This window comes from Musca vetustissima, unplaced genomic scaffold, assembly GCF_032173495.1.
Source record: "Musca vetustissima isolate MV318-11 ecotype Yass unplaced genomic scaffold, APGP_CSIRO_Mvet_v1 utg4636, whole genome shotgun sequence".
Classification (NCBI taxonomy): Eukaryota; Metazoa; Arthropoda; class Insecta; order Diptera; family Muscidae; genus Musca; species Musca vetustissima.
In genome coordinates, this window is record NW_026882924.1 from 257,837 (window position 1) to 270,304 (window position 12,468).

Below are 12,468 nucleotides of genomic sequence, written 5' to 3' on the forward strand. Positions count from 1 at the left end.
CATAGCTTTTAATTTGGTGAATTATGGCTTCAAGATACTACCACTGCTAACAATAGCTCCGCTCTACCACACCCCTTCGCACAACTGCCAAACAATATAATCGTCTCATTTAGTTGTTGTTATCATAATAGCTCCACTCGGCAGCTGAAATATGGAAAACCGGCCGGCACAACGAAAACTAATGTTCCAACTAATGAAGAAAATAAACAAAAACACACAAACATACTCACAAATATACACACATAAACATGTAGCCCGTCCGACGGAACCTAGTCGAACATGAGTCCTGCCATTCACACTAATTTTGTATGCTTAAAGGCATTGGATGTCAGTAAACATGAGAGCAGAGCATGGATAAAACGAGGGAGAGAGGAAGAGAGTGAAAAAAATCACTTGCAGGATACCTCATGTCTACAAGTCTAGCACAACTATTATGGCCTGAATTTTGCGGATTTTTACCTCCCCATTTTTGTGTTTTGTATTAAAGCTCAGAAAACAAAGCACAAAAAAACATCCTCTAATTAAAAATATGGCATTTACCCAGGCTCGTCGATGCAATGAACGTTTGTCCGTTGTTAGTTTTAAAACACACATCAAGGAAAAACTTTTCCATGGTGCGGAGAAAAAGTTGGAACAACAACAACATGGAAAACTGCAATGAGCCTTATTATCAACATCATTCATTTAGACCTGGGCTTAAATAAATAGTTTGTTCGCCTGGTTAGGTAGTTAGTTAGTAGTTTTGCATTCAGCGATGTTTATGTCATTGTTGTAGCCCCGCTCAAGCCCCTCTAGGCCCGCCTCTCTCATGATTAAATTTGGAGAAGTTAAATGCTTGTTATGGATTAACAAGTAAGCGAAATGTGTGTTAGAGAATTTTCCGGGAGCTACACTTCGTAAAAGTGTTAGGAAAAAAATTGGATAATTTTTAGGTTAAGGATCTGCAAGAAGGAGGTATTGTTGTTGAAATTGCGTTAAGTTATATGGGGTAAGAAATGCAGTTAATTGGTAACCGGTTGGCACAGTTAGACACCAAAATAAGAAAATTTACGAATTTAACACAAAAAATCACAATTCAGCTAGAGGAAACCTAATTCAGCAAAGCTGAATTGTATATTTTCTTTTGGAAACCTAATTCACCTAACCCAAAATAAAAATTTACTATAGAAATCACAATTCAGCCAGGCTGAATTGAAGATTTCCTATAGAAATCCTAATCCAGCCAGGCTGAATTGAAGATTTCCTATAGAAGATTTCCTATAGAAATCCTAATCCAGCCAGGCTGAATTGAAGATTTCCTATAGAAGATTTCCTATAGAAATCCTAATCCAGCCAGGCTGAATTGAAGATTTCCTATAGAAATCATAATTCAGCTGGGCGGAATTGAAGATTTCCTATATAAATCACAATTCAGCCAGGCTGAATTGAAGATTTCCTGTAGAAATCCTAATTCTGCTGAGCTGAATTGAAGATTTCCTATAGAAATCCTAATTCAGCCAGGCTGAATTGAAGATTTCCTATAGAAATCCTAATTCAGCCAGGCTGAATTGAAGATTTCCTATAGAAATCCTAATTCAGCCAGGCTGAATTGAAGATTTCCTATAGAAATCCTAATTCAGCCAGGCTGAATTGAAGATTTCCTATAGAAATCCTAATTCAGCCAGGCTGAATTGAAGATTTCCTATAGAAATCCTAATTCAGCCAGGCTGAATTGAAGATTTCCTATAGAAATCCTAATTCAGCCAGGCTGAATTGAAGATTTCCTATAGAAATCCTAATTCAGCCAGGCTGAATTGAAGATTTCCTATAGAAATCCTAATTCAGCCAGGCTGAATTGAAGATTTCCTATAGAAATCCTAATTCAGCCAGGCTGAATTGAAGATTTCCTATAGAAATCCTAATTCAGCCAGGCTGAATTGAAGATTTCCTATAGAAATCCTAATTCAGCCAGGCTGAATTGAAGATTTCCTATAGAAATCCTAATTCAGCCAGGCTGAATTGAAGATTTCCTATAGAAATCCTAATTCAGCCAGGCTGAATTGAAGATTTCCTATAGAAATCCTAATTCAGCCAGGCTGAATTGAAGATTTCCTATAGAAATCCTAATTCAGCCAGGCTGAATTGAAGATTTCCTATAGGAATCCTAATTCAGCAAGGCTGAATTAAAGATTTCCTATAGAAATCCTAATTCAGCCAGGCTGAATGGAAGATTTCCTATAGAAATCCCAATTCACCCAGACTGAATTGTAGTTTTCGTATAGAAAACCTAATTCAGCCAGGCTGAATTAAAGATTTCCTATAGAAATCCTAATTCAGCCAGGCTGAATTGAAGATTTCCTATAGAAATCCTAATTCAGCCAGGCTGAATTGAAGATTTCCTATAGAAATCCTAATTCAGCCAGGCTGAATTGAAGATTTCCTATAGAAATCCTAATTCAGCCAGGCTGAATTGAAGATTTCCTATAGAAATCCTAATTCAGCCAGGCTGAATTGAAGATTTCCTATAGAAATCCTAATTCAGCCAGGCTGAATTGAAAATTTCCTATAGAAATCCTAATTCATCCTGTCTGAATTGAAGATTTCCTATAGAAATCCTAATTCAGCCAGGCTGAATTGAAGATTTCCTATAGAAATCCTAATTCAGCCAGGCTGAATTGAAGATTTCCTATAGAAATCCTAATTCAGCCAGGCTGAATTGAAGATTTCCTATTGAAATCCTAATTCAGCCAGGCTGAATTGAAGATTTCCTATAGAAATCCTAATTCAGCCAGGCTGAATTGAAGATTTCCTATTGAAATCCTAATTCAGCCAGGCTGAATTGAAGATTTCCTATAGAAATCCTAATTCAGCCAGGCTGAATTGAAGATTTCCTATAGAAATCCTAATTCAGCCAGGCTGAATTGAAGATTTCCTATAGAAATCCTAATTCAGCCAGGCTGAATTGAAGATTTCCTATAGAAATCCTAATTCAGCCAGGCTGAATTGAAGATTTCCTATAGAAATCCTAATTCAGCCAGGCTGAATTGAAGATTTCCTATAGAAATCCTAATTCAGCCAGGCTGAATTGAAGATTTCCTATTGAAATCCTAATTCAGCCAGGCTGAATTGAAGATTTCCTATAGAAATCCTAATTCAGCCAGGCTGAATTGAAGATTTCCTATAGAAATCCTAATTCAGCCAGGCTGAATTGAAGATTTCCTATAGAAATCCTAATTCAGCCAGGCTGAATTGAAGATTTCCTATAGAAATCCTAATTCAGCCAGGCTGAATTGAAGATTTCATATAGAAATCATAATTCAGCCAGTATGAATTGGAGATTTTCTGTAGAAATCATAATTCAGCCAGGCTTAAGTGATTTATGACCTCCTCGTTTAATTGTATTGTTCGCTTTCATTTAGAAGATTCACACCGAACGACTTTTAAACAGCTATTAATTTCCAATCCTGTAAAATAATTTCAAATAAAAGGCCATTGTTAAGGCAATTCGTTGAACTACATAAAAACTCAGTTTGTGGATGATGGGTGGTTAGGGTAAGTGGGCTCATTTACAGAAGTGTTGAACAATACGAAAAATTATTTAAATCCTTTCAGAAAAACTTCCTTGACGGCAGCAGCAGAACGTGTTGAATTCACGCGTATTTATTTTTTAGTCAGTTGCTGCTGCCAGTGTGCCTTCAATGAAATGCCGTTTGTTCGTCAAACAATAGGGACAATGTACCCTTCATGGACACACACACCCACGCATTCACACACACATATGCTGGGTATGATTAACGTTCACTAACCCCCACTAGCAGCAATGGTGCACATACGCAACATAAGTCCACACCCTTTGCGATAACTGTGTCTCCTTTTGTGGCAGGACAACACACATTGTTGTTTGAATTCCTTTTTTTGGATGTTGGTGTTTTTGGAGGAACTCCTTGCAGTGCAGTGTCGTGTAGGAGGTGTCTGTCCCCATGTAGTTAACCACAACTTTTGGTAATGGTTACACAAACATTATTCGAATCCGTAACCCAGCGGATTGCACTAAATAACAACCGGCAGTGGTGCTGCTTACTTTGTAGCTGGTCGGATAGCTGGGGTTTGTGTTGCTATTATTATTGTTGTTGAGGCATGTGGAGAACTGTATTATTTACAGCCCTCACGAAATAAAAAAAACCAAAAACAAAGGAAATACTGAACATTTTTTGTTGTAAAGTAAATGTAGCTGAGCAACAACTTAAATGGAAAGTAGGCAGCCCATCAAAAAAAGCCACAAATTTGTTTTCAATTTTTGTGCTTTAGTGGTGGACTATCAGCGGGCTTCTTCATAGCCGAGCGAATCAGGACACACCTTTGAGCCTTAAAGTGGTGTTGGGTTAATTGCAGTGGTTTAACCTGGGGTTGCGGTGTGGGTACTAATTAATAACATGTTAACACTATTAAGAACAACAAGGCAAAGGTATATAAAACCCAATTCAGCCAGGCTGAATTGAAGATTTCCTATAGAAATCCTAATTCAGCCAGGCTGAATTGAAGATTTCCTATAGAAATCCTAATTCAGCCGGGCTGAAATGAAGATTTTCTATAGAAATACTTATTCAGCTGCACTAAATTGAAGATTTCCTATAGAAATCCTAAATCAGCCGCGCTGAATTGATGATTTCCTATAGAAATCCTAATTCAGCCGCGCTGAATTGATGATTTCCTATAGAAATCCTCATTCAACTGGGCTGAATTGAAGATTTTATATAGAAATCCTAATTCAGCAACGCTGAATTGAAGATTTCCTATAGAAATCCTCATTCAACTTGGCTGAATTGAAGATTTCCTATAGAAATCCTAATTCAGCCGAAATCCTAATTCAGCCATGCTGAATTGAAGATTTCCTATAGAAATCCTAATTCAGCCATGCTGAATTGAAGATTTCCTATAGAAATCCTAATTCAGCCATGCTGAATTGAAGATTTACTACAAAAATCATAATTCAGCCAGACTGATTTGAAGATTTACTATAGGAATCATAATTCAGGTGTGCTGAATTGAAGAATTCCAGTAGTAATCTTAATTCAGCCAGGCTGAATTGAAGATTTTCTACAAAAATTATAATTCAGCTGGGCTTGTTTGAAGATTTCCTATACAAATCGCCATTCATCTGATCTGAAATAAAATTTTACAACAGATTTTTTCAAATAATTCATAGTTTATCGTTGCCGTGTAATCCCCAATGTCCTCTTCTTTACTATCAACTTCCCATCCCTCACATATTGCAATAAACTGTCACATAACAACCCATAAAGTGTAGCCATATCTCTGTGTAATCCCTTTTTATGAATGCCAATTTGTAAAAGCATGTAAATTTGGTATTAAAAACAAAAACTACAACAACAACAACAATCTATTAACATAATAAAATGACAAATCAAAGTGATTACAAAGAATAAAAATAATAGTATGATAACAATCCAACAAGCAATACGAGGTATGATATGCCTGCCAGAGAAAGCATTCGTAGGTTTTTTATAGAAAATCTTCAATTCTGTCGGGCTGAAATAGTGATTTCTATAGGAAATCTTCAATTCAGCCTGGCTGAATTAGGATTTCTATAGGAAATCTTCCATTCAGACTGGCTGAATTAGGATTTCTATAGGAAATCTTCCATTCAGCCTGGCTGAATTAGGATTTCTATAGGAAATCTTCCATTCAGCCTGGCTGAATTAGGATTTCTATAGGAAATCTTCCATTCAGCCTGGCTGAATTAGGATTTCTATAGGAAATCTTCCATTCAGCCTGGCTGAATTAGGATTTCTATAGGAAATCTTCAATTCAGCCTGGCTGAATTAGGATTTCTATAGGAAATCTTCAATTCAGCCTGACTGAATTAGGATTTCTATAGGAAATCTTCAATTCAGCCTGGCTGAATTAGGATTTCTATAGGAAATCTTCAATTCAGCCTGGCTGAATTAGGATTTCTATAGGAAATCTTCAATTCAGCCTGGCTGAATTAGGATTTCTATAGGAAATCTTCAATTCAGCCTGGCTGAATTAGGATTTCTATAGGAAATCTTCAATTCAGCCTGGCTGAATTAGGATTTCTATAGGAAATCTTCAATTCAGCCTGGCTGAACTAGGATTTCTATAGGAAATCTTCAATTCAGCCTGGCTGAATTAGGATTTCGATAGGAAATCTTCAATTCAGCCTGGCTGAAATAGGATTTCTTTAGGAAATCTTCAATTCAGCCTGGCTGAATTAGGATCTCTTTAGGAAATCTTCAATTCAGCCTGGCTGAATTAGGATTTCTTTAGGAAATCCTCAATTCAGCCTGACTGAATTAGGATTTCTCTAGGAAATCTTCAATTCAGACTGGCTGAATTAGGATTTCTCTTGGAAATCTTCAATTCAGACTGGCTGAATTAGGATTTCTCTTGGAAATCTTCAATTCAGATTGGCTGAATTAGGATTTCTATAGGAAATCTGCAATTCAGCCTGACTGAATTAGTATTTCTATAGTAAATATTCAATTCAGCCTAACTGAATTAAGGTTTCTATCGAAAATCTTCAATTCAGCCTGGCTGAATTAGGATTTCTATTGGAAATCTTCAATTCAGCCTGGCTGAATTATGATTTCTATTGGAAATCTTCAATTCAGCCTGGCTGAATTAGGATTTCTATTGGAAATCTTCAATTCAGCCTGGCTGAATTAGGATTTCTATTGGAAATCTTCAATTCAGCCTGGCTGAATTAGGATTTCTATAGGAAATCTTCTATTCAGCCTGGCTGAATTGGGATTTCAATAGAATATCTTTAATTCAACCTGACTGAATTAGTATTTCTATAGTAAATCTTCTGTATTAATCCTTTAATTCATTTCATCTGAATCCAGTTTTCTCTTTTCCCGTAATTATTAATCGTCCTTTGAAAGAATGACAGAACCCCGCCTGACAAAGTACAATTTTAATAATAAATAAAGTATTTCACAAACTTTTAAATTAACTCTAACTCTCTCTAAAAAAAAAGATGACAACTGTCTCGTTGAACAAGACGAATGAAGAAAAAACAAGCAGTCGGGCTGTATGTAAATGAGTTAGACGCCTTAAGGATGTCAACAAACCAGAAGTGACACAAAAGCCAAGTAGAAAAAATCAAAAGTGGTGAAAGGTTTATTTTGACACATAACTTCAAGGAAAATTCACTAAAGGAGACCAATTACAAATACCAAAATAAATGGAGGACTTGTTTTTGTTGGTTGTTTGTTTTGTGGGGGAGAACAAAAATGAGAGATGTAACGGTAAACACAAGGAGAGGCTGTTCTTTGGCGCATGCCTTTAAAATACGAGGTGAAAACATTGATGAGAGAGTGAAATGTCTCACCAAACCTGAGAGTCATTCAAACTCTCTGTAGTTTTGATTACTGAGATGATGAGCTCTCTGGCTGTTTTTTTTTTATTTACCACACTTATTATAACATTATTTCTTATTAGTCGCCCTTGTCTCACTCTCTTTATTTCCTTAATAAACAAAACAAACCAAAAATGGGCTGAACACACACATTCTGTTACATCCTGTCTTGTGTACATGTGGGTGGGCTGGGTGATTGTTCGTGTGTCTCTCCGTGTTCGTCGTGCCTGTTAGTCGGGTGTTTTGCTTACATTTTGCACTTCCTTCTTCTTTTGCTGGCTGTCCGTGCTGTATTGTTGATGCTGTTGTGGTTGTTGTCCATTGCTGTTATTATTGCAAACATTGGAGTGTGTTTATATTTCTCACTGGATGTTGCTGGCAAGTGTTGTTGTTGGTAGCTGCCACCGTCTCCTCCATTAAACATATGAAAAAAAGAGTGCGCATGTGGGTGTTCTTGGTTGGGTTGAATATGACTTGATAGAGGATAGGGCACGTTAGAGTACCATTCACAGCATGGTTGACAAGTGAAAAAGCATGGCCACACGGTCTTCCACTACCGCTGCTCGTGCTGTTGGTGGTGTTGTTGCTGCTGTTGTTCTATTTGATTGTTTTGTTTGTTTGTGTGCACTCTTTTTTTCAAGTGTCAAGCTTGTGTTTTTGAACTTTGTACACTCGTTTTGGTCGTTGTAAGACCACAACCAAAGGGGGGAGAGGAGCGCTGGAGGAACTGCTGCTGTTGCTTGTCTTGTTTTGCTGTCTTTGTCATTATTTGTTATTATTGTATTTGTGTTGTGTTATTATGTGTTCTTGTGTGTAACCTTCTTGTTTGCCGGAATAAGGCACTTATTGTTGTATTTAAGACCTTGAAAGGTTCGGCAGTTTAGAAAGAAGCTTGATAAAGGAGAAAACACAGAACTTCGTATAGCTGAACAATGATTTTAATAAATAAACTTCAATTCAGCCCAGCTGAATTAGGATTTCTATAGGAAATCTTCAATTCAGTCTGGCTGAATTAGGATTTCTATAGGAAATCTTCAATTCAGCCTGGCTGAATTAGGATTTCTATAGGAAATCTTCAATTCAGTCCGGCTGAATTAGGATTTCTATAGGAAATCTTCAATTCAGCCCGGCTGAATTATAATTTCTATAGGGAATCTTCAATTCAGCAAGGCGGAATTGGGATTTCTATAGGAAATCTTCAATTCAGCCTGGCTGAATTAGGATTTCTATAGGAAATCTTCAATTCAGTCTGGCTGAATTATGATTTCTATAGGAAATCTTCAATTCAGCCTGACTGAATTAGGATTTCTATAGGAAATCTTCAATTCAGCCTGGCTGAATTAGAATTTCTATATGAAATCTTCAATTCAGCCCGGCTGAATTAGGATTTCTATAGGAAATCTTCAAGTCGACCGGGCTAAATTAGGATTTCGATAGGAAATCTTCAATTAAACCGGGATAAATTAGAATTTCCATAGGAAATCTTTAATTCAGCCTGGCTGAATTAGGATTTCTAGAGGAAATCTTCAATTCAGCCCGGCTGAATTAGGATTTCTATAGGACAGTAGAACATAATAAGCCCCATAGTACAACACATTGTGAAATCCCAATTGAAAGCAAATGCTTCCCAATGAATATGTTATGATTTCTAAAGGAAATCTTCAAATCAGCCCGGCTGAATTATGATTTCTATAGGAAATCTTCAAATCAGCCCGGCTGAATTAGGATTTCTATAGGAAATCTTCAATTCAGCCCGGCTGAATTAGGATTTCTATAGGAAATCTTCAATTCAGCCCGGCTGAATTAGGATTTCTATAGGAAATCTTCAATTCAGCCCGGCTGAATTAGGATTTCTATAGGAAATCTTCAATTCAGCCCGGCTGAATTAGGATTTCTATAGGAAATCTTCAATTCAGCCCGGCTGAATTAGGATTTCTATAGGAAATCTTCAATTCAGCTTTGCTGAATTACGATTTCCATATGAAATTTTCAATTCAGCCTGGCTGAACTACGATTTCTATAGGAAATCTTCAATTCAGCCTGGCTGAATTAGGATTTCTATAGGAAATCTTCAATTCAGCTCGGCTGAATTAGGATTTCTTTAGGAAATCTTCAATTCAGCCCGGCTGAATTAGGATTTCCAGAGGAAAACTTCAATTCAGCCTGGCTGAATTAGGATTTCTATAGGAAATCTTCAATTCAGCCCAGCTGAATTAGGGTTTCATGATGAAATAAGCTGCGTGATTGGCGTTAAATTGTTTTTTTTTTAATTCATACAATTAATGTTCGAATGCAGTTGTCGTATTTGTAATGCATGTTGTATTGCCTTATTCAGGGAAGATGATATTTAACCCAAAGCATGCTTTAGTAGAATTCAAGACATAGCTAGGACAAGTTTCAATTCAATAAAAATACCTAAAATACAATCTTTCCTATATGATCCCTAGAAGTCACATATGGCTAGAGTCAATGGGACAGTAGAACACAATAAGCCTCATAGTACAACACATTGTGAATTCCCAATTGAAAATAAATGGTTCCCAATGAATAAATTAGCAAAAAAATCGATTTATTGTACTCACCCTTCTCCTGTAATTGTTGACGTTTGGTATCGCCTTTTAATATCTCCGCCGTGTGGACCAGCTCATTAAGTTGCGGTTTTTTCATTTTCAGTTCATGCAAAACTTTCTGCAAAAATTAAAAAAAAAACAACAACCACGATAGATGGATTGGATAAATGAATGAATATGGTCGGATAGATGGATGGTTGGATGGATGGATAATCAAAACAAAGTGGAGGGAAAGCAAAAATAACAATAATACAACAACAACAATAACATCATATAAATAATACCAACAACTAAACAATAGTTCGTTCGTTCGGTTTATTTATTTTTTTTTTTTAATTTAAAGTTTGTGCTAATTTCCCACCCCGCCCAGGGGAGTAAAGGCAGATCTCTTATGGATGTGCGTGCCAAAAGGAAAAAAGTTTTGTTTTGTTATTGTTGTGTTTCGCTTTGCCTAGTTAGCAAAAACTGTTAGTCAGTCAAAGGATGTCTCGGAATGATGTTAGTTTGTACATAGCAAAACAACAACAACAACATAAAGTAGAATCCATTTGCTTTACTCGGGCTTACCTCCTGCTTTTCTATGGCCATGCGAACGGCATCGACATCATCGACTGGCACACTTTGGATTTTAATCATGTTTTGTTCCCACGTCAACCAATCGGATATTTGCAAAACGGACTTGTCAAAGCTACCAGCCAATGCTCCAGTGCCGCTGGGTTCGTCGTTATATTCTGCAATGAAGAAAAAAGAAAGAAAGAAAACAAAAACAACGTCAACATCAACATCGGTAAACAGGAAATAATTTTACATGAAATTGATTTTTCTTTTCACTTCAATGACTGGAAACAGACAGGAGGATAGATATCATCAGAAGCATGACTTCTTAATGGAGGTTGTCTATTTTTTTGTATTTTTTAATTGCTTTGTTGGTACTTTCAGTTTTTTTTTTAATGACGGTCTTTGGCTTTTTAAATGGTTTAGTTATTATTAATTTTTTATGTAAATAATTTGATTCTATTAATGGTATCATTACATTCTAATTAGAAGGAAATAATATCATAGCAGAAATCTAACGAATAAGGGACTTTGTATAACAACTTCGTAAGGATAATTGTATAAATAAATAGATCCTATATTTGCAAATCTTCTAAAGGTTTGAGAAATGATATGGCGTATAAAAAATCGATTACTGGTTACAGTAGCAAATAATAATCCTATTTTCCATTTCAAATGCATTGAGAGGTCCTTAAACCCTCTGAATAAAATCATTTAATCTTTGATTATCAATCGTTTGAGTAAGTGTATACCGTGAGAATATTTCAAAAGGATTCTAGAGGTACTCATAACACATTTCATCATTTACTAATAATGAATAATATAACACATTTCTAAGATAGGGGAGCGTATTCATTGAAAGGCTTTAAAAAGCGAGAACATAAACTAGAACAGCTTTGCAATTGGCACAGCTTCAATTGTGGAATGAGATGAAAGTGAAAAAACGTTATCGCTTAGAAACTGAAAACGAATAGCTTTTATAATTACTAGCATATACCCGCTACTGTGTTAGCGAATGTGGGATGTATTTAAAACCCTATACCGACCATATTATTATTAAACTTTTAGAACCATTTAGTACATATGTTCTCTTTAGTAAGTTTTTCAAATCTACCTTTATATCTCAACCCTACGTACCCATTCCGATCGCAACAGAAATCTACCTCTATACTAAATTTGGTGTCAATTCTTACACTTTGTACTCAAATCAAATATAGATTCACTTAAATCAAAATTGAGTATCATTTAGTTGAATGCCATTAAGTACCAAATTTCATGATCTGAACTCTGAAGGTTCACCTAAATCCAAATCTTACCAAATTTAGTTCCATTTAACACACATACACCAATCATACACCCTCACTGTGATCCTAATTTCATGTTTCAGGATTTAAACTCTATCGGTTCACCCACAATACAAATTGTATCAAATTTAGTACACAGTAGTACGAATATCAAAAACTTCCAACTTAACCCAAACCAACACCCCCACAGTGATCCTAAATCTAAATTTCAGGATTCCAACTCTATAGCTTCATCCACAATTTAAATTGTACCAAATTTGGTACACATTAGTACACATCTCTAAAACTTCCTACATTTCTCAATCTTACACCTTAACAATGATCCTGACTCCAAATTTCATGATTCTACCCCTATTGGTTCGCCTAAAATTCAAATTGTACCAAATTTAGTACCCAGTAGTACCAATTTCCAAAACTTCATACATACCCAATCCTAAGTCCTAAATCTAAATTTCAGGGTTCCAACTCTATCGCTTCATCCACAACTTAAATTGTACAAAATTTAGTACACATTAGCACAAATTTCTGCATATCTCAATCTTACACCTCAAAAATGATCCTGACTCCAAAAAAAAAAAAAAAAAAAAATTAAAACTTCCTACATATCTTACACCTCAACAATGATCCTGACTCCAAATTTCATGATTCTAGCTTTACT

The 12,468-nt window shown here is 35.9% G+C and overlaps 1 protein-coding gene across 1 annotated transcript in view; it reads right to left on the reverse strand.

The window, feature by feature from the left end:
- LOC133329652 (dystrophin, isoforms A/C/F/G/H-like) overlaps positions 1 to 12,468 on the reverse strand; it is a 412,707-nt gene that overhangs the window by 257,409 nt on the left and 142,830 nt on the right. Inside the window, exons 13-14 of the mRNA XM_061538128.1 lie at positions 10,519 to 10,682; positions 9,964 to 10,069 (exon numbers count right to left, since the gene is read on the reverse strand). Of these exons, the coding sequence (XP_061394112.1) occupies positions 9,964 to 10,069; positions 10,519 to 10,682 (270 nt within the window). The remainder of the gene's footprint in view (positions 1 to 9,963; positions 10,070 to 10,518; positions 10,683 to 12,468) is intronic.